This window comes from Haliotis cracherodii, unplaced genomic scaffold (genome assembly GCF_022045235.1).
Source record: "Haliotis cracherodii isolate W230 unplaced genomic scaffold, xgHalCrac1.p SCAF_4, whole genome shotgun sequence".
NCBI classification, from domain to species: Eukaryota; Metazoa; Mollusca; class Gastropoda; order Lepetellida; family Haliotidae; genus Haliotis; species Haliotis cracherodii.
Genome location: NW_027266297.1, coordinates 22824250 through 22851887, shown reverse-complemented (window position 1 = coordinate 22851887; position 27638 = coordinate 22824250). Strand labels below are relative to the sequence as shown.

General features: G+C 38.5%; 1 protein-coding gene across 1 annotated transcript; it reads right to left on the bottom strand.

The window, feature by feature from the left end:
- Positions 1 to 771: 771 nt before the first annotated feature.
- On the bottom strand, positions 772 to 26148 carry LOC139478868 (uncharacterized). Its single transcript, XM_071261538.1, has 11 exons — positions 26064 to 26148; positions 19060 to 19265; positions 17347 to 17789; positions 16613 to 16744; positions 15441 to 15624; positions 14210 to 14338; positions 11808 to 11897; positions 10192 to 10412; positions 7749 to 7908; positions 7154 to 7269; positions 772 to 6018 (listed from the first exon to the last, which is right to left on the bottom strand). Exons 2-11 carry the CDS (start codon positions 19229 to 19231, stop codon positions 5827 to 5829), a joined length of 1839 nt encoding a protein of 612 aa, XP_071117639.1. The 5' UTR covers positions 19232 to 19265; positions 26064 to 26148; the 3' UTR covers positions 772 to 5826.
- Between the last annotated feature and the right edge of the window lie 1490 nt (positions 26149 to 27638).

The window sequence follows — 27638 nt, the reverse complement described above, 5'->3', positions numbered from 1 at the left end:
CAACTCCTGCCTATGATCACTGAAAGACAGCCTCTTCAACCTACATCTGTCTGACACAGACTACTTCACCTGCTGTAAGTTCCCTGAACATTTGGGGGCAAGGGTGGCCCAGTCGTTTATGGCGCTATTCGCTTTGCAGTGTTGTGTCTATTAGGCATGCCTGAAATCTATGATTATGGGTTCAAATCCGGTTCCCCCCGATTTTGTTTCTAGGTTTGTCAGCCCCGTACCCGTGCTCATGGGTTTCACCGAAATGGTAAATGTCTGAGACCTGCATCACTGCGGGCTTTCCTCCCACATTAACCCGGCACACCGCGATATAACTGGAATACTGTTAAAAGCAGCGTTAAACCGAACTCACTCATGGACCATTTCCATACACTGTATGTGTATTTTGCTATAACATGCATGCAAATTTCTAAACATTAACTATGGTAATGAAATTGATGACCGGTACTCCTTTGTCCTCATTATATTTGCCTTCAAGCTATAAAGCCTTTGAACCCGTGTCTGAGCCCTTACTGGTCAAGAGAGCGCCACCATGAATTTTCCTCCCAAATATCAAATGTGGCACCCCCGGGCCGACACTGTTGTAATGTACAACAAATGATGTAATCCCAACAATCACTCGAAGTTGCCCAAAGGAGCAAGTTGTTCGAACAGATTTGAGATTTTCAAATCACACAGCACAAATAGATGTACGGTTGTAGCAGTTTTTGCTTTAACAGTGACCTTCAGTATATCCCATGAAATTTAATCAATAAAACAATATTGCATCTACAAAGCGTTTATTAAAAGAAAATATAGAAATAGAAAAAATATTGTTCACGTGACAAAACTTTCAATGAACATGAGTATAATGTTACATGGACATGATGGATTTGACAGCCACACCAAGTTGAAAACCAAGTGCTTGGTTTTGTGTTTCTATTGCTTCCCCCAATTTACAGAGAAATCTAAAACGGCAATATACAATTACATACATTTGAATAAAGACATGTTCCTGCCCATTTCTGACCTTCAAAATACCAGATAAGATAACCAAAAACAAACACTTTTGAATAACACGGTATAGCTGTATGTCATGCAAAGTTTTAACAGGCACAAAATATTTCTCAATAGAATACCACTCAGGTACTTTTTGTTGTTCTCACATAGCTCCTCTAAAACTGTATCCTAGATGATGCACAAACACTAATACTTGAACATTTTTCTTGAACAAGTTGAAGAACCTTTACAGCTTACAAGTTGATTTTTTAAATAATTTCATAAACAATTCCAGAGAATTGATCAATGTACAAAAGAATAATTTTTTAGCATATAATACGCATTTGCACACTTATGGGCAATTAAATTGTGGAAAAATATATCTGTCGTTTATAAACATTTCAGGTTTTGCTCTGACAGGAACAGATACTGATGTAGGTAAACATCAACATTAGGAATACTGAATCCTAGAGGAGCCATTGTATCACAGTGGTTGGGGATAGTGAGCAATGTCAGATTTTCAGACAGTGAAGCATTTGTCCCAAACAGTAGTATGTGATTTAGGGCTGGAACGAGTCCCAAACTTACTACCCAGATACCCGACTCTGGGTACCTACTGTAGGTTGGATACAAAATTTCATCAGGTATTGTTTTACATGAGTCCTGGCAAAAATTATTGAGATACATGTGTACAAGGATCTGATCATGCATACAGTGATGTTGACTGAAGCTCTACGTGTACTCAAACATCTAAAAGTCAGAAGGAATACATATGTGAACGTTGGCTGCTTGTAGTGGAACCATGAAGTTTTGTTGTTATTGTCATTAAACATTGAACAACATATCCCGTGACTAACCGGGTAGTCCCATGGGTACCCAGGTCTTACTTAGGACCAACCCGACCCGAGTACCTGAGTCACCCGTACCAGCCCTAATGTGATAGCCTTGTGGACAATGTGTTTTCTTGTGGGAGACCACCAAGGTTTGACACTCCATATACTTATGGATACAGTGATGTCTTGTCTCACTTTGTCTCACTTGTTCTGGGCATCTACTGTATGACGAAAAGACATCATTATGTGAGAGAATATGATTTTTTTTTTTACTTTCAGCTGAACTACAGGAATATCACAACAGCTACACCATCAATGAGCTTCCCAAATGTACAAATTTGAGGAGAAAACTGATCTCCTGGGTGATATGTACACACTTGAACCATAAGGCTATCACATCATTTGATGCATGAATACCAATACACCAGTGCCTGGATGCAGCTACAGGCAGGCATGAATGCCAGGATGCCACACACACTTGTATACATGGATGCTCCTGAACACATGAATGCAATAGTTCTACAATTATACACGAACACACAGGAATGCATGGATACGATCATGAGTGAACAAGTGGATGCCACTTTCAGCCTTAGGCAGCAAGATCACAGCTGAGACACCACAAATGGGTTTCACATTGACAAACTGTTCCCATTCGGGGAATCGAACCCCTTCTTCAGCGTGACTTGCAAATATTTTCACCTTCTGCATCCTCGAAAGACCTGCACTTGTGTACATGGATTGACACACAAAGATACCACTTCCCACCTGATTGCATAGATATGCTTGAACACATACTTGTACCCACACATAGATTTGTATTTGCTGTAAATTGTCAGTGAGCACAGAGAAAGAAGACATAGAGCAACTTGACATGAAACAGCAACTTAGTACATGAAACAGCAACTAAGTACATGAAACAGCAACTAAGTACATGAAACAGCAACTAAGTACATGAAACGGCAACTTAGTACATGAAACGACAACTAAGTACATGAAACGGCAACTAAGTACATGAAACGGCAACTTAGTACATGAAATAGCAACTTAGTACATGAAACGGCAACTAAGTACATGAAACGGCAACTAAGTACATGAAACAGCAACTAAGTACATGAAACAGCAACTAAGTACATGAAACAGCAACTAAGTACATGAAACGGCAACTTAGTACATGAAACGGCAACTAAGTACATGAAACGGCAACTAAGTACATGAAACAGCAACTAAGTACATGAAACAGCAACTAAGTACATGAAACGGCAACTTAGTACATGAAATAGCAACTTAGTACATGAAACGGCAACTAAGTACATGAAACGGCAACTAAGTACATGAAACAGCAACTAAGTACATGAAACAGCAACTAAGTACATGAAACAGCAACTTAGTACATGAAACGGCAACTAAGTACATGACACAGCAACTAAGTACATGAAACGGCAACTTAGTACATGAAACGACAACTAAGTACATGAAACAGCAACTAAGTACATGAAACGGCAACTTAGTACATGAAATAGCAACTTAGTACATGAAACGGCAACTAAGTACATGAAACGGCAACTAAGTACATGAAACGGCAACTTAGTACATGAAACAGCAACTAAGTACATGAGGCACATCCTTGCCAGCACACAAAGTCAGCGATCTAACCCACTCAGTCACAGCGGCTTCCACAAAAATGGAAGTCTGACAACTTGTAGTCTAGATCACCTACTTTGTGTACCCCTCTGATAAGTGCAAATTGGCGCATCATCCATGGCCAAAGCTATGAATAAACAAAGCTTTCTAGAAAGTGGGCAAATGTAATATATGTTAGTCAAATGTAACATATGTTATATCTGGGATTACACTTACTTAATGAAGTACAAATTCTAGCACCATCCAGGATTCAAACCCAATCTCGGGTACATGTATACCTGTTCTTGTGATGACAACATGGAGCTGAATACTCATGTCAGCTGTAGTGGTTTTTACTGGTAATGGTTTTAATTATGCACCAATGTTATAAGCATGTTAATCATATTTACAATCAAGTTGGGCAAACTGTAAGTATTGAGACATCACTGACATGAACACTACTTAAAGCAGCAGTCAATTTACCATATTCGACGTAATAAGCGCCCCGCTCTAATAAGCGCCCACGGCAATTTTTGGCTCATATATTGGCTAGTGAACAATCCCAATTAGCACCTCTTCCGATTGATCAATGTACACAACACTTATTTATTCGCGTATAATACGCACTCGTGTGTTATATGCACCCTTAGTTATGAGCAATTAAATTCTGCAAAATGTATCTCTCGTATTTAAATATTCAGCATAAACCACAAAATTTATCTTTCAAATCTGTTTTTTTCACCAAAATAATATTCTAATAAGAGACCCCTATTTCTAATTTTGAGAGCACCCTGGGCGCTTATTACGTCGAATACGGTACCTACATTGTCAACAGTCAACACTGACCACCAATGCCAATAAAGCCAGCACTAGGAAGCAAAGACGACAAAATAAAACACTGAAAGACTGCTAGATCTAAAAGCGCTGTTGTTTAACACAAGGCCAACTACCAACAGGCGAGCATGCACGCAGAACCACAGATGCAGTTAACTTTTATTTCAACCGGTAAATATGTTTATTATCAGATATTACTATGTTGTTTTATCTACAACAGAGAATAAAAGCTGACCAATGAGACGTCTTCATGTCTTCCCTAATTGTTCTTCTGCCCTTGAAACAAGAGAATGCTGAACTCACTAGTCTAATGAAACTAAAACACATATACTGATGGGAGATAAATAAGGCTACACCTATAAAGGTGCACAGTATATAGGTCACAAGTCAGGTGAATGTTAGTTATGGAGAGTATTTGGATGGGTCACCACGTTAAGCAGCTTCACTCCTGAGAGTTTTTAGGGCTTCTGTCCTGCCCAACGCTGAAGTACATGTACCACATGTGGTGTCTCCTTAGGCAAGTGACTTTGTTCGAAATCGAAATATGCCTCTCATCACCCAGCAGTGAGTGGGCACCCAGTAGGATGAGGTGGTAATGTGACTGTTAACCTTCTACCACCTCATAGGCAGTAAGGGTTGTTACCCCAGGGAGCTGAGAATGAAAATTGAATGCAACCTGATCCATTAACCGGGGTGATAATAATGTAGCACCTTGTGAATTCACTCGGTGACTGAAATATGGTACACTATAAACACACTTATAATTATTAAAGGAAATGAAAGTCACATGTACCCTGAACAAAACAGATAGCTTTGCATTATAGTGAATACACGTCATGCTAACATTTCACTTGTTGACCAACTAAATATTAAAAAAAATGTTTTCTTGTCATTTACCACTGAAATCAGTTATGTTCCGGTTGTGTGATGGTGGCCTGTAAATAATGGAGTCTAGACTGACAATCCAGTTATTGATATTACGAGTATCAATCCATGTCATCAGGGTATGATGATGCAGAATTAACCAAGTTACTGAACCTGACCACCCAATCCATTTGGTCGCCTCTTACGACCTGCATAGGTTACTGGGGACCTATTCTAACCTGGATTCCGCACAGGACAAGCAAAATGTAAACAAATTCTGCAATATTTCAATGTGTTTCCTTATCTTCTCCCATCAGTATATCTGACCAGGGAACATCACGTTTTTGTTCTGCTTGTTTGTTGTTTATGCCGCACTCAGCAATATTCAAGCTATATCATGGCGGTCTGTAAATAATCAAGTCTGAACCAGGCAATCCAGTGATTGATATCATGAGCATCAATCACGCAGTTGGGAAACAATGACATGCAATCAACCAAGTCAGCGAGCCTGACCTACCGATCCCGTTAGTCGCCTCTTACGACAAGCAAAGTATGGGTTGCTGAAGACCTATTCTACCCCGAATCTTCACGGATCTGGGGGAACATCACGTAACTATGGTGATTAAATGTTACATTGGTCATTAAGTTTAGTCTGTGGTTCTGCATGTCACTCCTGAGACGATGATTACAGCTCAGTGGGATCCGGAGGCTTGTAGATGGGGGGTCGAACATGGGAGTCGATGGGAGCATGGATACGGAGTTCACAACACTCCATTAGTCTGTCATGTTTATTCATGATCTTGTCCATCTCCCTCCCATCATAGAGTTGGTCCCAGGTAAAATACATTCCTTCCCGTAGATCTGGGTGCTGACGTTTCTGAAAGGTAACAAGAACTTTACAGCAGTGTGCAGATCAAATCTGGACCAGACACATTCGTGATTTATAGCTTTAGCACACATGAGAAATTTAAACATCCAATCCCCATTTTAGAATGGCTCTAGCCAACAGACAGGGGGAATTTGGAGTTAAAACTCACAGCTTCAAAAATGAATTATCAAAATATGATTATTATTGTTTAAATTAACACATTTAACACTTTTGCAGGTGTGGAATTTATGTAAAATGTCTAGGCAAAACAGAACATATATCTGGTTTCACTGCACCCTTCATCTGCACATCAATTATTCCACATAGACAGGGGCGGTCGGGTAGCTTAGTTGTGAAAGCGTTCGCTAGCCATGCCAAAAACCCAGGCTCGATTCCCGACATAGGTACAATGTGTGAAGCCCATTTCTGGTGTCCCCCACGGTGATATTGCTGGAATATTGCTAAAAGCGGCATAAAACCATACTCACTCACTCTACATAGACAGAAGACTGATGGTTCAAATTAGCATCTTCACCATGATGGCTATGGCAACTTAACGTTTGATGCAGACATTCTGAACTTTTTTGCAGGAGCATCCATGCAAACTGTCAGCTTTATTACTTCTTTGGTTTTAGAGACATTTACCAAGTAAACCTTTTTTTCAAATATATTTTATTACATGAAAACACACCACTAAATTATAATTCCAGGAATTTTTTATCATGATGCTTTGAAAAAACCTTGAAACTGTGGTTTCTTGGACGAATATCACTAAACATCTAAAGAATTGGATAAAAAAGAAAAGTACTTCTAAGACAAACATGTATCTATAAAGTGTGATGTTTTGAACAAACTTGAGCCCCCTTTGAACAAGATAAACTAAAAGGATTACAATTTTTTACAGAATAAATTTTCAGGAGCAGTTGGGTAACTTGGAGGTTAAAGCGTCCGCTTGTCATGCCAAAGGTCTGGGTTTGATTCCCACATGTGCGTAATGTGTGAAGCGTATTTCTGGTGCCTCCTGTCATGAAATTTCTGTGATTCTATCAATACGGTATAAAGCAATAGTCACTCACTCACTGAATAAAGTTTTGTTTATTTTACAAAATACATGCTCTAATTATTGATTAGTACAACAACTCACCAGCTGTTCCACCATTTGAGTATTCATGAAGTCCTTCATGTATGTGCCCCGTGGGACTACAGCTGGGGGCACTCTCTGATCCCCGGATTTCTTGATGACTGCAATCACATAGTCATCTGAAACAAGAAGACACCTGGATAGTGGGACATTAATCATGAGGTGAGGTGAAATGGCAGTGTTCGAAATACCTGCCTGCCCGACCGTCCGAGACAGGTTGATTTCAACTCGGGCTGCCAGATTTTCAAATCCCCATGCCTGACGGTCAGGTTATATTTCATATGTGAAAATATTCTAAATATTTCCCGATGATAAGCATTAATTCACATGTAAAGATGAATGATAAAATGTAACCAAAAAGAAACCTTGTTAGCTTATCCTGAGAAACATATGATTATAGTGGGCAGGCAGGTTTTGGTCAGGGCTGGCAAGTATTTCAGCTAGCCAGTCCTGTGGTCTGGCTGAAAGTTTTGGGAGTTTCATACCCTGGAAATGGGGTTTAACGTCCAAACTTCTAAATGCCTGTCAAAGAAGTCAACACCCTGACACATGTTTGTGTAGAGGTTACTTGTCTCTACAACACTTCCATGGATCTTACCACGAAGGGCATCTACAGCCTGTTCTGCAGTCAGCTGGGCAGTGTGGCCCGCGGGAGCAAGCAGCCCATGAATCAGGCAGGCCAGACGCCTCAGGTCGGGGTCATCACTCCAGGAGATGCTGGGCAGGTAATTCCTCACAATGTTGGGGCTGTGCTGCAGCTGAAGTACAACAATGGCTGTTTTAAAACAGGATGAATCATTAATTGGGTAAATCAGGGAGCATATGTAAAGTTTCAGTGTTTGGTAAATATTAATGTGGGCTCTGTTATTTAGGTTGGTTGGTTGGTAGGTTGGTTGTTTTACTCCGCACTCAGCAATATTCCAGTTATATGACGGTGGTCTGTAAATAATCGAGTCTGGACCAGACAATCCAGTGACTGACATCATGAGCATCGATCCAAACAATTGAGATCGATGACATGTATCAACCAAGTCAGCGAGCTGGACCACCCGATCCCGTTAGTCGCCTCTTACCACAAGCATAGTCGCCTGATACGGCAAGAATGGGTTGCTGAAGACCTATTCTAACCTGGATCTTCACGGGTCCTGTTATTTAGGGCAAGCTGGGTAATGAGGAATCAGAACCACACCAGGTACTAGTTGTCAGGTTACAGGGCCATTAACCACATAGCGATTGAAGGGCTATGACTGTCTATGTTAAAGTATGGGAGATAAGATGGGCTGCGGACTCTGTATATACACCATAGTTCCAAATATGAAGACAATCCTGCGATTAGTTCTTGAGATATCACGGCAACACCGTTTTCCAACTCCAAAAGCAGATTTGCCTGCTGTGACCTTGAAAATGGGGTCAAGGTCACCAAAACCGACTGGTGTCTGCGGAGTCTGTATATACACCATAGTTCCAAATATGAAGACAATCCAGTGTTTAGTTCTTGAGATATCGCGGCAACAAACAGCTGGGACATACGGACGTACGGTTGTGAATACTATATCCCCCGCTTCGCGAGGCGGGGGACAATTACAATTCTCACAGGGCCTACCAGTAATTTATCAAGATGTGCTCATAGCGTGATATTTGACTCCAAGTCTGCAGCAAATGTCAGTAAAAATACCCAATTCATGTTAATGTAGTTAAACTAACGTTATGTTACGTTATGTCTTTGTAGAGTTAACTGGTTGTAGTTTTGACTATGGGTTGTGGCCATTTTAACTTTTTTTCTGTGGTCGTTTTGAGGCCATTCTGACATGAGGCCATTTTGACCTGCTCCAGAGGTAACTTGTATCACTCACAACAGGGCCAATACAGTAGAAGTGGCATCAATGATTAGTTTTACATTATTGCACTGAAACAAAAAATCCAAATTCTGGGATATAGGGATATTCATAGTGACACTACCATGTCTACAAAAGGAAGTGATTGTTCCTAATCAATAAAATGTATGAATTGATGAAAATCTACATGATCAAGCAAATGTTTCCTATGTACATAATAACTGCAAATTTAATTTTTGTTACTTGTGAGGCAGTGCTACTTACGTACAGAATAGAGTTCCTCACAGATTTTGCACTGTTAGAGTTAAAATAAGTCCTTCCCGGGATGTTTTAGCAGGACAGCAATATCTTATGAGTGAGTGAGTGAGTGTTGTTTATCACTGCTGTCAGCAATATTCCAGCCAAATCACGATGGCCATGATGACCTACCATCAGCCCAGACACCGAGCCTGAACTTTCAAACCTCATTCAGTCATCATATAATCATCCTTTAATATTTGTCTTGTATCTTGGCTTTGAATTGTGCCCTGCACAAATGACATGACTCGCACATCATTCACCATGGCAAAAGGCCGATTAACTCACGCAATGTGCAGGCATGCTAACTTGTAAGGGAGCATTCATTATACATGACTCGCACATCATTCACCGTGGCAGAAGGCCGATTAACTCACGCAATGTGCAGGCATGCTAACTTGTAAGGGAGCATTCATTATACATGACTCGCACATCATTCACCGTGGCAGAAGGCCGATTAACTCACGCAATGTGCAGGCATGCTAACTTGTAACATGTTGTAAGGGAGCATTCATTATACATGACTCGCACATCATTCACCGTGGCAGAAGGCCGATTAACTCACGCAATGTGCAGGCATGCTAACATGTAAGGGAGCATTTATTATACATGAATCGCAAAAGTATTGGCAACATATACTCGACCCCATGATACTAATCATAGCATTATTCAAATACACTTCAATTTGTAACAGTTGGGCACTTTACATCCAAATAATTGATCAAATTGTCTGTCAGTGAAAGTGACAAGTACTGTCATCAAGATTTCTATTTTTAAGGAACCAAATGATGGATTAACATCTATCTGATGGATCTATCTAGAACGAAGAAAGACTCTTACTTGTAGTTGTTTTTTTGTCTCATTATGTGGAGTAGCTAGAATTGCTAATTGACTTCTTGTCAAACTTACCAATTTCAGATATTTGGACATTTCATGCAGGCAAGGTCCCCCTTGCATATTACATGTATCACAGCGCTGAAGAATCGCTCGCTCATTTCCCAGCAAGACACGTCCAAATACGATGTGCAGCAGCACGACCCCCACTGCCCACAGGTCGAGAGATTTCAGCAAATCAAAGTCTTGGCTGTTGTGGCACTTACTGAACCATGGAGGCAGGAATGTGTACGTAGCTGTAACAGAAAGTGTTTCTTCTAAGAAGGCTCTTTAGAATTATCTGGCTACATCAATAGATCAATGATTATTTAACCTTGCTAATTTGGATGTTATTGTTTCAATGAAACTGATCAGTTTAACAAATACATGGATTAATGGAGTACCTGTACAGAGTTCTGTCCCTTTACAAAAAGTAATTGTCTGGATGGTAGGAGTTATGTCCCTTAACAATAACTGTTGAGATGTGATTATCAATTTCAACAGAGTGTGAGCAGGTTTACAGCTTAGTCTTAGTTGACACTGACTTACCAAAGTCGTCAGCATTTCATTTTTGGCCATTGCATGAGTCTGCTCGATATTTATTACCCCTAAAGCAACAGGTTTATTTCCGTGATGCATGGCGGCACCCTTGGTAAAACAGTAAAATTGCCAATATCAATTTGAAGATTTATTTAGAAAAAGCTTGTTTGCATTTCTGAACACATACTATCTACTATATTTTGTTTCAAATTAGAAGCAATATTAATTCATCAGTTAAGAACTTGATATACATGTCAATCTCATTAAAATCAGATCTTTGTTCTCGCATCTGCTAAACAAATACGTGAGGACATCCAATTACGGGTCACGTCTGAACTACCTTTCATCCGACCAATCAGAGGGATGCTTACCAGATCATGAAAGTGACAGTCGGAATGTGATTCCTAATCATGCGACCTCGAAAAGGTTAACAGGAGGTATTCCGAACAATAGTTACGTGCTTAACAACTGAATCCATACAATCTAGAACATCTATTAGCCATTCAAGAATGTTCATTTGTTCAAGTTTCAATTTTTTAATGGAGAATTTGTCAAAATACATTTCGAAGCGTAGTCGCCAATTTAAAATTAGTGCTTTAAAGCACGAGAAAGCTGCCTTCTGATTGGCTAATGTCAGCTTCTTGTCAGTCATTCCATTGGTCGGTCAAAGTCCGCGCAAGGTCGGTCTGACGTGACCAATAATGGGGTGTCCTCAGATTTTGTTAATCTGGATTTATTAATCCATGATTTTTATTCTAAATCAGTAGGAACAAATTTCGAGTTGTTTTGGTATTTCGTATTTACAGCTATGTAACACTTTGTGTCGATTTTTAAATTGAGAAAAAGTTTTTTTTCATTTCCGTGAGTACTTTAAGATCTGATTTTAATAAGGTTGGTATTACCATGGAGGTGTCCAACACACAAACACAAAGGAGTGAGTGAGTGAGTGAGTGAGTGAGTGAGTGAGTGACAGTTTTACATCAAGGCACATCAGTAGTTTACAGAACTGTCAGGGTACATGGTCTTGTTGGTGCAAACATCATCTTCCTGAGGCAAGGGAGTTAACTGACTCTCGGGAAGGTGTACAAATATATACATGACATCAGTCTTACCACGCATCCCTGTCTTGTAGGTAGGGTGATAGGCCGACTCCATGTCAATTAAGATAGGATAACCATATCCGTTTTGAACGATATTTTCATCTGAAAACAAGAGGAACATTTATCAGCAACTTTTATTGGTCAATAGATTTGGAATGAGAGCCTGTAGCTTCCAGTCCACAAATTCACTTGTGTATCAGTACTGTCTGGAACAAAGCATTAAGCCAGCTGTAGTAATGATTAACTGAATTGGTTGTTGTGTTAGCATCACTTGTGTCTAAATAGCAATTCTACAACTTCTGACATTAACATTTGTCAAAACTATTAGCCAGAAACCTGACATATAAATTATATTTGAGATTGATAAATGACGGACAACTGATCTTGTCTGGCCTACAAAATCAAATGCTGTCAAGTCTGTATTGTTTGTGAAAACTAGGGCAAGCCTGTATTGTTTGTTTAAACTTGGGCTGAGACTAGTCCAAATTTACTACCCGGGTACCCACCCCTCTATTACCTAATCCTACCTGGGTACCTGCTGTAGATTTCAACACATTGTACCTGGCAAAATATCTGATTGGGAATAGTATTTAAGTACAGTTATAAAACAATCTGCTCATGCCTTCACTGAATTTTACTGAAGTTTTATCTTTATTCAAACTTATAAAGTTAGAAGGAATGCGTACATAGTGAGAGAAAAATGTGAACATAAGTGACTTACAGTGTAACCATGGAGTTCAAGATATTTTTTTGTCATTAAACACGTGACTAACCACTAGGGCTGGGACCTGTCTAAATTTACTACCCTGCTGTAGGTCTCAAGAGTTGGGAACAAAATGTCTGATTGGGAATTATTTTACTGCAGCCCTGGCAAAAACTATTTAGATACTTGTATCAAACGATCAGATCATACGTACACTGAAGTTGACTACAAGTCAAAAGGAATGCGCACATTAGAGACTTGTAGTGTAACCACTGAGATATAGTGAGTTTTTGTCATTACACAATATATCCTGTGAGTAACCACAGGTCCGGGTAGTCCGGTGGATACCCGGGTCATACAAAGTACCCACCTGACCCGTGTACCTGAGTTACCCGTCCAAGCCCTAGTTTAAACAATGATTAATTTCCACAAACCTAGTCACAGTACCATTTGGCCAAGTCCAGTATGAGGATGATGGGGCCTTTGACCTCATCAAGTTTTATTGATTTGGGAAGCTAAAGAAAATAAAACTCATCTGCAGTTTTTATCAACAGATTTTTTAGTTGTTGTCCTGAAGCCAGATTCAGGGTATGATAAAGGATGGTAGAAAGAGGTGAGGTAATAGTGGGTTAAACGTCGCGTCCAAGATTATTGCACTTATATAGTGACATGCATGCATTTGTGTGTCTCTGTGTGTGGCTGCTGGTACTAGTCCGGACAGATGCCAATTTATAGCGCTAGCACACTGAGATACCATGCCACAGTTTAACATGAATACCCCACTCGGACACAGTATACTGACTCCAAGACAGTCCTTGTTTTAGTCCCTTAATGCCGAGTGCCAGACAGGGTAATAACAAGTACCATCTTTGAACGTCTTTTGGTATGACGCAGCTGGGGATCGAACCCCCGACTTTCCCACTCTCCAGGCGGACGCTCTAACACTAGACCATGGAGGCGGTCCTAATCATGGCAGTACTAAGCATGGTAAGATTCAGAAAGTACTATGACATTTTCTTGTGGTTTATCACTTTTGCCATTGGGCAGGTGGCAACTCTGTGAATTATTCAATAACCCTGTGTTAATAAGGGCTGGAAATATAAGATCAATAATTAGAATTATCATCAGAGGGAAGAAAAATTAAAGATTATCGATATGACAGTTGTGTCATCAATAATACCTTACAGAAAGCACTGTGATGAACATGATGAAATAAAGTTTAGATTTACCCAAACAGACTTGTTATCATGGTTGTTGTCAATAATCTCAATTGCTTAAGATGGAAAGTAACTGTTTTTGTTATATCAAAAATGTCCACAAAGTAATCCCTGAATCAATGTGCCACCACTCACCAGTGGAGTGAAATATGTTGATTTCTTTAGGATTTATTTTGCGTATATAAAATTCAATGAATATTTATCAGACGTTCAGCTTTTTCCTGAGAAAATAATGTATGTCTTGAAGCAGTGAAAAAATATTCTGATTCTAACAAAAATCCAAGCCTCCTCAAAATATCAAACAGTCGGTCCTAAGTCAGTACCACTTCAGAACCATGGCAAATAAGCCTCTGGTAGGACAGCATCACTGCCTTACTTGTTCAGTGGGTGTAAATGCAATTCATGTTCGAATTCCGATATTTTTTTGATGCAATGCATGCTCATATTGCATATTGAGTCCCTATTAATTGAAACACAAGATAAACTCAACTTACATTTGATATCCCCATGGACAATGTCTTTGGAGTGAAGATATCCAACATTAATCAAAATGTTTTCAGCAAGTCTCCATTTTGCTCTAATATCCAAAGAACGGAACAGAGATGATGGATCAAGGGTACCCCCTGAAACACATAAACATGACCTTGGTACTACAAGTGTTTGTAAGACTCTTACAATAGAAATACATGATGTTAGAACTGATAGATGTATGTGGATTTTATATGCAATGTTTTACAATCTCAGTAAAGTCAGATCTCAGTTCTCGCTTCCACTGAACACAGATCTGAGGACCTCCATTATGGGTCATGTCAGGCTGACCTTTCATCCGACCAATCAGAGCGTCACTATCCATATTGGGATAGTGACAATAGGAATGTGTTTTCTAATCATACAACCTCAAAAAGCTTAACATGGGGTATTATGAAAGACAGTTACGGCTGTACGACTGATTCTGTCAAAACTTTGTCAGTCTCTCGCCTCCAGAAGTACAAGCCTGAAAATGTTATCTCTATGAAACTCCAACTTTTAAATACCTATCAAAGACTTAAGTTTTATTTAGTTTAGGCTTGATGCAGAAAATTTAAAACTAAACTCATAAAGATCATCATATCAAAATATGTAAAACAAATATAGTCTTACTTCATACAGCAGACATTACTGTGTATCAAAAAAACCCAGAAAACAATTAAATAAACATGTAAAATACATTTCATATGTAGAATCAGACTAAACTATTGTGAGCAGGTATCCAGACACACTGTTACTGGGATCACACACATACACTTTTAGATTTTGTTGATTTTGAAATATTGAAATTGCTGACTCATCAGATCTGCGGGAGTACCAGGCATGTTAATGTCACAGGGCACTGCATTAAATTAAAGTTCAATAAATACACAAGTGATAATCTACTCAAGATCTTAAGGAAGAGAATGTATGGATGTCAAGTTTTTATTATGAGGAACACAACATTTTGGAGTGTATGCTTACTCCTTCACCTTACTTAGGTGAAGGAGTAAGCATATACTCTGAAACGTTGTGTTCCTCATAATAAAGAACTTGACATCCATATATTCTCTTCCTTTTGTTAATCACTTCTAAATGCCTTTCAAAGACCTACTCAAGATCTTGTTTCAAAACTAACACTTCAAAAGTCAATTAAACGTGAAATTAGTGGATGAACTGCAAAAGTTTGAGATGACGATGACTGAATGATATACATACCGGGATAAAATTCCATGAAGATTTCTCCAAAGTATTTGGTACCCATCTTGCGCTTGACAATACCAAAGATCTTGCCAAGTCCAGGGCAGTGGTCCTGGTGATCAACAACAAGGGACACTTGCTGCTCTCGAGTCAGCTTCAACACCTTCTTCCCAAATGGTAGTTCTGTAGCCACCAGGGGAACCTGAGATAAACCAACATAAGGTAAGACAGGATATACATCAGGTATATTTAGTTAAATTGTATAACTTGGATATATACTCACTGCCAAAAGAAGCGCAAACCATAGAAACATGTAGAGAAGTATGTATTTTAAGAAGAGATTTTTCCAAAGTGTACCACTTAATGAAAATACTAACAATCAGTCAACTGTAACCACAGAGTTTCTTTATTTTTATCACGATATGCTGCACATGATTTCCAAACTTTATACACTAATCCTGCACAAGACATCTCGAGGCATAGATCTATGACGTCACATGTCATGCATTCATGAGGAATGGTTCACACAACATACCAATATGTTCATTTGTGTATTGAACCAATCAATATTTCTTGAATATGAGTAATTTTACATCTATTAACAATCATGTATGGTATCCACATTTCTTTTTTTGGTATGTAAATGATGTCTAAGTAACGGTAAGACTTTAAAAAGTTACAGAAGTTATTAGTCAACAAACATGACAAATGTTAACACCCTTTTTTCAAGACCTATTTCTAGTTGTATTTCAATGTTAATTTTCATGTTGAAGTAACAAAGTTATTTCAAATACAGTAAAAGGCAAATAAGACACATGATTATCAGAGAAATATCATATACAGTTACAGATATACAGTACCCTTTGCAGTATGAGCTTTCATAGAGATAATTATGATAATCATGATAATGGCAATGGCTGTACATTGCATGAAGTCGAACTCCAAGGTTGCAATTCATTAGTGAGTGAGTATGGTTTTACGCCGCTTTTAGCAATATTCCAGCAATATCACGGCAGGGGGACACCAGAAATCGTCTTCACACATTGTACCCATGTCGGGAATCGAACCCAGGTCTTCGGCGTGACTAGCGAACGCTTTAACCACTAGGCTACCCGACTGCCCCTGCCGTACATTAGTACAATCCAACAGGTCCACACCAAATCCAATTAATTCACACAATGATTTCTCACTTGCTTGGTGATGAATTTGGTCTTAGTAATGTTATCCATGCACAGGTCCACAAGTTTATCTTCTTGGAACCTCCGTGAACAAATGTAACTGTCACCACGCTTGAAACTGGAGCTTCCAAACATACCTTCAGTCTGAAAAAGAATAATGGAAGACTTACTTACTTGGAATGGAAGAAAAGTGGTGGGAATTAAATATTTGCAAATGAATGGAATTCTTAAACTGACTACCCATTTTCTTTGCAGACAATTTGCAAAAAACATTGTCATGATTAGTGAGCTTTGAGCATGTTGAGCACGACTTACCCAGACTAGCCAAAATGACCAGTGCTGACCAGTAACAGTTGTCATCTTTTAAACAATTAGTGTCTCATTAGTTTGATCTTCTTGGTTATTGTCTGCTTTATATCAAAGATGAGAGGTAATTTAGTATAATTCAGTACATATGTATCCAGCCACATCAACACAAAATGAATTATCGGTATCTGCAGTCTTAATGACGGAGAAGATGGAGGCAAGACTTGCCTTCATCCTGTTCATTAATATCTGGTAGCACCATGAGTTCACAAGTCATCTACAATTCCATTCTTATTTCACACACTGCTATTTTATCATGTTAATGATGATGTTATTTTCATGCTTCCATGAAAATTCATCATAATGAACACATTCCAAGTTTCAAACTTTAGAAGAATAAACTGTGGTATGTATCAAATATCTATGTAAATAAAACTTACCTCTGACAGAAAGACCCCAGAATCATTCTCTGCTGTTCCAATATTGACCAGAAAATCATAAACATCTTTCTTGGTGCCATACTTGATCTCTTTAAACCTTTGAATTTCACCAAGCTTGTAGAGATTTGCCACCCGCTGCTGAAAACTGCAGCGTCTTCCAGCAGATACAATGTGGCTCTGATGCCTTTGCCGCCTAGCATCCCAGATCAGATCAGGCCCTCGAGGAGGTTCGGGAAACTGTCTTGGGACATCACTAACGGCTACAACTGCCGTGTCTTGAGCTGCACTCAGTGGCTGTAGTAGGTGTGGCTGCTGCTGACTGACGGCAGGAACATTGCTGTCAACACCACTATCAATGTTGGTGCTTGTGCCATCAGTTTCCAAATCTTTGAAGCCAAGACTGCTTTCAAACATGCCGGCTGAAAATAAGAATAATAAGACCTCTTCCTTACATTGATACATTATACATGGCTTCAAAACCAGGATGAAAATGTATAGCTATTAAAGGGGGGCTGTGATCGAGCTAATTGGCAGTCCTAGCAAGCTTGAGTATCATGCCTTCAATAAGCCATGTCTCAGTGGTGCAATAACAATGGCCATCCTAAGTCTGAACTGTCCCAGACAGTAAAATCTTCCCTTAAGACGAGACGACTCAACCTATCATTGTGCTTATATAAATCAAATACCGTAATTGCTATCTTAACCACCCCATCCAACTTCTAGACCAAGATGTAAGTAAACTTCATGTGCCTGGTACTGAGCCTGAAAGTTTACATGATAATCTGTATTTTCTTGTGCATATTTCAGAACTGCCCAGTAATTATTATCAAACGGTTTTAGTTTCATGGATAATTGTACTATGTCTGTTCTCATGGTTCTCTACCATTCAAACTCAGGCAACCAAATAAACTTGTTCCGTCAAGTCCCATTAATCCGACATTGTTGGTTGCATATGATTATGTTGGATTAACATGATTAACGAGTATGTCGGATAAACGTAATTAGGTATTATCAACGTTCATGATCGTAAATTGGACAACTATACGATAGATAACGATTCAAACATGTTGCAATAAAAAAAGGAAATATTCATATTGTTATGTTACAATATGTTTTCTAATCATGCAACCTCTAAAGTTTAACACAAAACACAAAGTTTATCTCTGCAGCCATTTAAATATGCAGCTACTCGCCGACTTGTCTCGCATCAAAACACGGGGCTATGTACTTGCGGGCAGATGACCATGGAGTACGCTGAACACCGTGTCGGATTAACGAGACTGATAAATGAGTGATTTCAGCAAATCGTTGCAAATTAGGTTTGTCTGAGTCGGAGTGCGAGACTGTCGGATTAACAGGTCTAAACAGTACTGATTTAATCGGTTCCCATCATTTGTGTCGCATAAACATGATAAAGCCGATTGTTGGATTAACGAGTGTCGGATAAACGAGACTTGACTGAATATGGTTTTAATTAGCACACACACAAACCTCCCTTCCCTTTGTCACTCTTTTAAGCACCTGGGGTGTTTATTATGGTAAATACAGTTAATTACTGACAATACTTACATAAGTAGTTTATTGAAATTTAGCCAGCAGGTTACTATTTAATATTCATAACATGATAATCATGATAATGATAAATCAATAAATCCTGTCATAGGGATCACAGCCAATTACAGTTCACTCGCTTTACTGATGTCATGCGCATACCCTCAAACAGAGCTAAGTTGGCAGACATTACAGCGCCTTCAAGACTGCTGCTGGCACTAGTCTCTTGACTGTCCATTCTCTCCTCATAACCCGCCACTGATGAGAACTTTCCTGCAGACAGACTGTATTCTTGAATTATTTTTTGTTGTAAAAGCATGGGCTCTTGTGCCATACTGCATATATCAGGGTCTATCAGTATGCTCTTCCTGAAACAGAAAATACCATAGTAGTGGTACAGAACCAATTCATCATTCCCTACTAAACAAGAGTCATCAGAAGATGACAAATCTCCCCGGTCACCACTAATTCGAAGGAACAAATCATCTGACCATGCTGAATGTTACTTTAAGTCCAACTTGATGAGACAATTATCCAATCTATCTGTCTGTATCCAAGAGTAGTTATTGAGCTATCAAAATATTACCATGGAATTGGGATTCAGAACTTTGTATTTGTAGACACCAATATAAACTCAGAGTCAAAGTCACACTTGTTGCCATGGAAAAGGAAGAAATATAAATTTAAAAAATCCGTAAATCATGTAAATAGCAAAAGGCACCAGATGACAACCTGTTTTTTGTGTGTGAACAGTTTTAAGTAAGAATACCTATTACGTTTTGAGATATGGTCCACACAAACACACCACTGTGAACAGAGTCAAAATCAAACTTGTAGCCTTGAAACAGAATATAAATTCTTAAAATCCCAAAATAGCAAAAGTCACCAGTTGACAACCTGGCCTTTGTATGTGCACAGTTTCAAGAAAGAGGGGGGGGGGGGGGGGGGGGGGGCTAACTTATGTGGAATGTGTTTTCAGCAAATACATAAATCAAGAGTGTTATCCACAAAATAGCATCACAGTTCATTCCTTATGAGCATTATGAGCTAAAAGTGATATGTACTTCACATTTTTATTGTCAAATCATTATTAAGCTATCCGACTAACACCAATTCTATGAAACCATTTCTTTAAAATACATGTAATTTTACTTTTTTTAGTAGACATGGTAGAGCCTTTCCTCCTCTGCTTTTTTATATGGGGAATCAAGAAATCTGTACTTGCTTTACTTTAATCTAGACTTGCTTAAGCTTTTTGTCAAAATAAAAAATATATATATAAATTCCACTGTCATGGCACAGGACTATTTCACTACATACACATGATACAAGCATGGATAAAGAGAACTTGAAGAATTTTTTTCAAAGAGGCAGTCCATATAAAATTATGGTAAATGCCAGTTAAATGCAAATAATTATTTCAGGAAAATGTTTGCTTTTCTGACCATGTTTTTGTTACGTTTGTGTGTAGTGAAACATATCACCAAATAATCTAGTCAGTTATGTGTTTTCTATAGATTAACATCATCAGTATGCCTTTAAAAGTGTGTGTGTCTGTGAAGGACAGAGAGTGTGTGTGTGTGTGTCTGTGTGTGTGTGTGTGAGAGAGAGAGAGAGAGTGTGTGTCTGTGTGTGTGTGAGAGAGAGAGAGAGATAGAGTGTCTGTGTGTCTGTGAGAGATAGTGTTTGTGTCTGTGAGAGAGTATGTGTATGTCTGTGAGTGAGAGAGTGTTTGTGTATGCCTGTGAGTGAGAGTTTTTGTGCTTGTCTGTGTGAGAGAGAGAGAGGAAGAGAGAGAGAGTGTATGATTTCATGACAACTGTACATCGGAGAAAATGATGATGGCTAAATGAAACTTGAAACTTAGATCAGTTTTATAACTCTAGCTTCAAGCTATATTGCTATATTCCCAGTTATATTCTGAGCTATTTTTATTTATGGAAATATTACAGTGTAAGTAGAATGCCAATATCAATACTGAAAACCACTATGATGATTAGTAATGGTATTGAGCCATCTGGCAGTCATAATGATTACACTATAGCAGAGACCATATAACATGTATAATAGATCTACTGTATGGTCTCTGACTATAGTTACACCTAGACAGTTACTGTTTCATGCATGGTGCTATAATGACCCAGTTGGGGCCTAAACAGGCAATAATAGCATAAGACAGTAGAGCAAAGTACCTCAATTGTTTGGTTGTTAATTCCAAATGGTTCTAATATTTATGATATCAGTAAATCGAAATAAATATACTTATACCTTGATATTAACAAAAGAAAGCGTAACCTATAGTCGTGCACCATGACCGTGGAATATATTTATTTTATATATAAAAATAATAATCTAGAAATGCATACTAAAGCAAGTCTAGCCAGCTGACGCTAGCTCTATTCTGAAATCAGCATAGGGAATTTTTTATATATTTTTAGCGTCAAGAAGGATATTGTGTAATATCAGATTTCAGAGACTAAATGTTAGTCTAAGAGTAACCCTGTAACCATGTTTACTGTCAAAACTCATCATGTATATTAAAGGGGCACTAATCTAACGCCATTCCCCGGACTGGTTGTTGCCTTTGTTATTGTTTTTTCCCCCGTGAGTACCCGGATGATACGCAACGCAACTGAGCGTGACCAGAGACTGGGCTACCGTCTGCAAGGACAGCTAAATAAACTTGGAGGCTGGAGGCAATATTTGTTTTACGCATTTTTGCATAAACACTGATTGGTTAACTGTGATCTATAAAGATTTCGACAAAGGGCGCATGTTAATTAATTTCTTCAGCCTAAACAAACAGACAAAAAGAACAGCGGAGCTCATCAGATGTCATTTGGAAATACCCCAGATGGTTATAGTTTAATACTAAAAAAAGTATCCATGCAGTGAAAAGATTTTCGGATTTCGGCTTGCGTCGATAATACGATTACTACTCCCTTGTTGTCATCCACGTTTTCTCGTATAACCCTACACTTGTGTATTTGTCGTCATTCACTTGATGCTCAGTTAATGAATTTATTACAGGTACAGTTAGTGGTAGCACCAATTAGATTACCTGACAAAGGTTCCCATTTGGCATTTATTGTGTCTGGGGTAATTATTCAATCTAAATCCAGGTTTGAAGTGAGGTGAAATGTGTGTTATGTAATATGCACGTGGCAGACCAGCAAGAGATGAATGATCAGTTGATTTACTTTGTTTTGTAAATCAACGGATCGTTCCTAGTCATCAAAGGATTAACAGAAAATACGTTGATTGATTAATCACTGTTATTTTGCACAGTGGATATGTCAAGAGTGAGTGTTTACATGTCTAGGTTTTCTAATACAAAGGGAATACACTCATATAATGGCGTGAAGTGCCGATGTAGAAACAACATACTTTGTTCAAAGGGTTAACTGATAATACGTTGATTGATTGATCATTGTTATCTATCACTCAATGGATTTTTTAGGAACCATGGACGTTATGAAAATAGTTGTCACGTGGGCTTTCTCAGCCGACCATTGAGACGTGACACCTATGTAAAACACCTGAAACAATCCAAGTGATCAGTTGAGAAACGAACACGGGTTATAATATCCCGAAACGATATATATCTTTTAAAATATTTGATTGTTAGTGAGACACGTGACATCGAATAAGTTTCTTTGTACAGCTGCAGACGAGTGGGATATTGTTCCTTTGTGTGGATATTCACGGATCCATCCCTCGAACAAGGAAGCTGCCTAAAATTTATACACATAAATTTGGTAGGTTGTAATTATGATATTTCCATTTGGTTTTCCTTCATTTAAACCGATTCGTTCTTGTCTCTCTACGTCTTGGTTGGGAAATTCTTCAATGCGCGATAGACGTTGTTTTCACAGGTCTTTTCCTTTGTAAGCGTGTATATATTACCGTCAATTTGTAAAATGTCATTCTCTCAGGCAATTTATAAAATGTGTAAATATTTCAGTCATTTCGACTAAAAAATCTGTCCAGATTGATTAAGACGATTAAAACATCACAACAGATTATTATGTAGGATTAGAAGCCAAACAACATAGAAATGTACTTTTCAACGTAACATTTTCAGTCTCTTGGTGATGACTTGGTGGAGTTTGTTATCATAATAATACAGATGGAAATGTTTTTCAGTCACTTTGTAAAATAACTGAATTTTCAGACGTTTAATAAATGTGTTACACATTTGACAGTAAAAAAATATACACACTATAAAAAAAAGCAATGCTCAGGTGAAATATTTACTTTGTGTTGCAAGTCAAAATAGTGTAAACGAAAATCGCAAAATTGCCAAGCAAGTGACTTCGTCACCATTACCGATGCTATTTCATTTTGTTGATCAATGTGACCATACGCCCTTATTACTAACAATAAAAGTGACTAATGCGCTTACGAATGGCGCAGCAGAGGTCGCGAACTAGTCTAGATTTCTGCTATACATCCGGGTACTCACTGGGAAAAAACAATAACAAAGGCAACAACCAGTCCCGGGGAATTGCGTTAGATCAGTGCCCCTTTAACTATCTATACCAAATAATACAATACACACAGCACAAAATATATACAATATTCACATTGCAGCACAATTAATCTGAGTAAAATAAATATGACGTCATAAATTGATGGTCGATCAAATCACTTGCAGCTCTATACCCAGATATTAAACCAACAAAAATGTGGGCGGCGCAATAGCTTACTCAGCCTTGTCGTAGTACTACTGAGGTTAACCGCACTGACAGAACTTTCTCGAAACACTAGAACTGCTTGAAACCAGTTCACACGTTGTTTATCAGTCCACACAACTGTACTTGTCTACATCACTGTACTTATATACACGATAAGCCAATGTAAACTTGCCACATTGTTTCATTTACATCACCATCACTGTTTAATTCAAGTCTTAAAGGGGCACTGATCTAACGCAATTCCCCGGGACTGGTTGTTGCCTTTGTTATTGTTTTTTCCCAGTGAGTACCCGGATGTATAGCAGAAATCTAGACTAGTTCGCGACCTCTGCTGCGCCATTCGTGAGCGCATTAGTCACTTTTATGGGTAGTTATAAGGGCGTATGGTCACATTGATCAACAAAATGAAATACAGTTTTCGAGATAATAAGGAAATGTAGATATCTTTGTGAGTAGCATCGGTAATGGTGACGAAGTTTTGATAAGTCACTTGCTTGGTAATTTTGCGATTTTCGTTTACACTATTTTGACTTGCAACACAAAGTAAATATTTCACCTGAGCATATGCTTTTTTTATAGTGTGTATATTTTTTACTGTCAAATGTGTAACAAATATATTAAACGTCTAAATATTCAGTTATTTTACAAAGTGACTGAAAAACATTTCCATCTGTATTATTATGACAACGAATTCCAAACATTTTGATGTTTAATGTCTTAACCAAGAGACTGAAAATGTTACGTTGAAAAGTACATTTCTAAGTTGTTTGGCTTTTAATCCTACATAATAATCTGTTGTGATGTTTGTAGGCCCTTTTGATCGTCTTGATCAATCAGCCAAAATGACTGAAATATTTACACATTTTATAAATTGCCTGAGAGAATCACATTTTACAAATTGACGGTAATATATACACGCTTACAAAGGAAAAGACCTGTGACAACAACGTCTATCGCGCATTGAAGAATTTCCCAACCAAGACGTAGAGAAACAAGAACGAATCGGTTCAAATGAAGGAAAAAAATGCAGATATCATAATTACAACCTACCAAATTTATGCGTATAAGTTTTAGGCAGCTTCATTGTTCGAGGAATGTATCCGTGAATATCCACACAAAGGAACAATATCCCACTCGTCTGCAGCTGTACAAAGAAACTTATTCGATGTCACGTGTCTCAGTAACAATCAAATATTTTAAAAGATATATATCGTTTCGGGATATTATAACCCGTGTTCGTTTCTCAACTGATCGCTTGGATTGTTTCAGGTGTTTTACATAGGTGCCAAGTCTCATGGTCGGCTGAGAAAGCCCACGTGACAAGTATTTTCATAACGTCCACGGTTCCTAAAAATTCCATTGAGTGATAGATAACAATGATCAATCAATCAACGTATTATGAGTTAACCCTTTGAACAAAGTATGTTGTTTATACATCGGCACTTCGCGCCATGATATGAGTGTATTCCCTTTGTTTTAGTAAACCTAGACATGTAAACACTCACTCTTGACATATCCACTGCGCAAGATAACAGTGATTAATCAATCAACGTATTTTCTGTTAATCCTTTGATGACTAGGAACGATCCGTTGATTTACAAAAATAAGTAAATCAACTGATCATTCATCTCTTGCTGGGCTGCCACGTGCATATTACATAACACACATTTCACCTCACTTCAAACCTGGATTTAGATTGAATAATTACCCCAGACACAATAAATGCCAAATGGGAACCTTTGTCAGGTAATCTAAGTGGTGCTACCACTAATTGTACCTGTAATAAATTCATTAACTGAGCATCAAGTGAATGACGACAAATACACAAGTGTAGGGTTATTATACGAGAAAACGTGGATGACAACAAGGGAGTAGTAATCGTATTATCGACGCAAGCCGAAATTGCTTTCACTGCATAGATACTTTTTTTAGTATTAAACTATAACCATCTGGGGTATTTCCAAATGACGGCATCCGATGAGCTCCCTTGTTCTTTTTGTAGGTTTATTTAGGCTGAAGAAATTAATTAACATGCGCCCTTTGTCGAAATCTTTATAGATCACAGTTAACCAATCAGTGTTCAAAAATGCGTAAAACAAATATTGCCTCCAGCCTCCAAGTTTATTTAGCTGTCCTTGCAGACGGTAGCCCAGTCTCTGGTCACGCTCAGTTGCGTTGCGTATCATCCGGGTACTCACGGGGGAAAAAACAATAACAAAGGCAACAACCAGTCCGGGGAATTGCGTTAGATCAGTGCCCCTTTAAATCGTTCAAATCACCAAAACAAAGTAAAGAAATACAGCCAATTACACTCAACATGAGCACGTATCACGTTTAGGCCTCGAGTTCTAGCTAAATTTAGAAAGTGAGTAAGGGCAAAATGGCATTTCATCAGCAATTAGGTTTTTATCTGTCTTCAACGAAACAGTACACAACTAGAGCTAAACTAATAGTTCAGTAGACTCCTACCTGTCGTCACACAAGACTGCAGCGTTTCATGTTTGTCATCACTCGTATGCATCACTTTCCATTAAACCAGATCGGCCGTTCTGGACAGTCTGCCGGCCGCTGCATGATGACAGCATTGAGAACGGGGATCTCCCTAATTATGCAGTATCCTCTATGATTTAGATTCGACGGAAAATGATCGTATTTTCAAGACTTTACGTCTTTTTCACAAGTAATGTCAAATTTGAATAAATATTCCTGAACCTGTCTTGTTTGTGTAAGTTGTAATTAAGCTTGTAAACATTATGCTATATTTAGCCGGTTTTTCCAACTGGGCTCCTGTCTACTGATGTCAACTATATAGATCTATATATAAAGAATACCTAAATATCTATATACACAAACTTGTACAACTACAATCGAGGTCATTATCGGCTGACTATGTACAATAAACTTACAGATGTGATAATACATTCATTCATGTGGTTAGGCCTTGTCAAGTCTTGACTCAGCAAATAAATTAGGAAGCCTTAAGATCATATCTTATTTTCTTTCGTCTCAAAATCTTCATTTTATCAGAGAACATATACCTAGCGTTAGTCCTGCACCATTACTATGGAATATATTTATTTTATGAAAACAAACATCAGTAAATCAGCATTCGGATTTGGCAATGTTTGTTCCAAAGGGCAATAACTCTCAATTTGAAACGATATAAGCGAGATCCAACCTAGACTGGTTCCCGGATCCTCCGCTTGGTGTCGCTGCACTTGTTCCGCTGGTGTGGCAGCCTGGTTCCTTGGGTATGCTGCGCTGGCGCTACACAGCCAGTTAAGCTAGTCCCGTCTCTAATATCGCAAGTTGTCGACGTGCATAGGGAATTAAGCTGGGCCCCGTCTCTAATATCACAATATACGCAAGTTGACGACCAGCTTACATAGGGAGCCAGCTTAAATAAGCTGGTTCCCGACTCCCTATGCGCGTCGTCAACTTGTGATATTGGAGACGGGGCCCAGCTTAAGGGATAAGCTCCTCACAGCGATAGTTCGTTCGTGGTGCTCTCTATACTATGTAATGAAGGTGTCACGCGCTTGGAAAGAGCTTGAGGCTTGAGCCAGGGAATCAGGCTGCTGGTATGGTTCCCGGATCAATGTGCGCTGCGACAACTAGTGGCTTTTTTGTTACTTTTTGCTGTTGACATAGTCCTGTTCTCTAGTACGATAAAGGTTTACGGAATTTGATAGATCAACTGGACCTGTACTGTTCTAATTGTAATTTCCAAGTTAACATTGAGAAAAAGAAAGTGTTAGTTTTTAAAAAGGGAAATAAACTATCAAATAAGGAAAAATGGTTCTTCAACTCACGGAACAAATTGTCACTTCTTATAAATATCTGGGGGTAACCTTCACAGGCAAAAAAGATACTAATGGGAATCTTACATAGTTTAAAAGCTTTCACTTATCTTTCATATAAAACCTTTTTTAAAATATTTGATACAAAAATTACTCCAATTCTTTTATATGGAGCAGAGGTCTGGGGACGTACTCAATACAGAACTATTGAACTGGTCCATCTATATGCTTGTAAACGATTCCT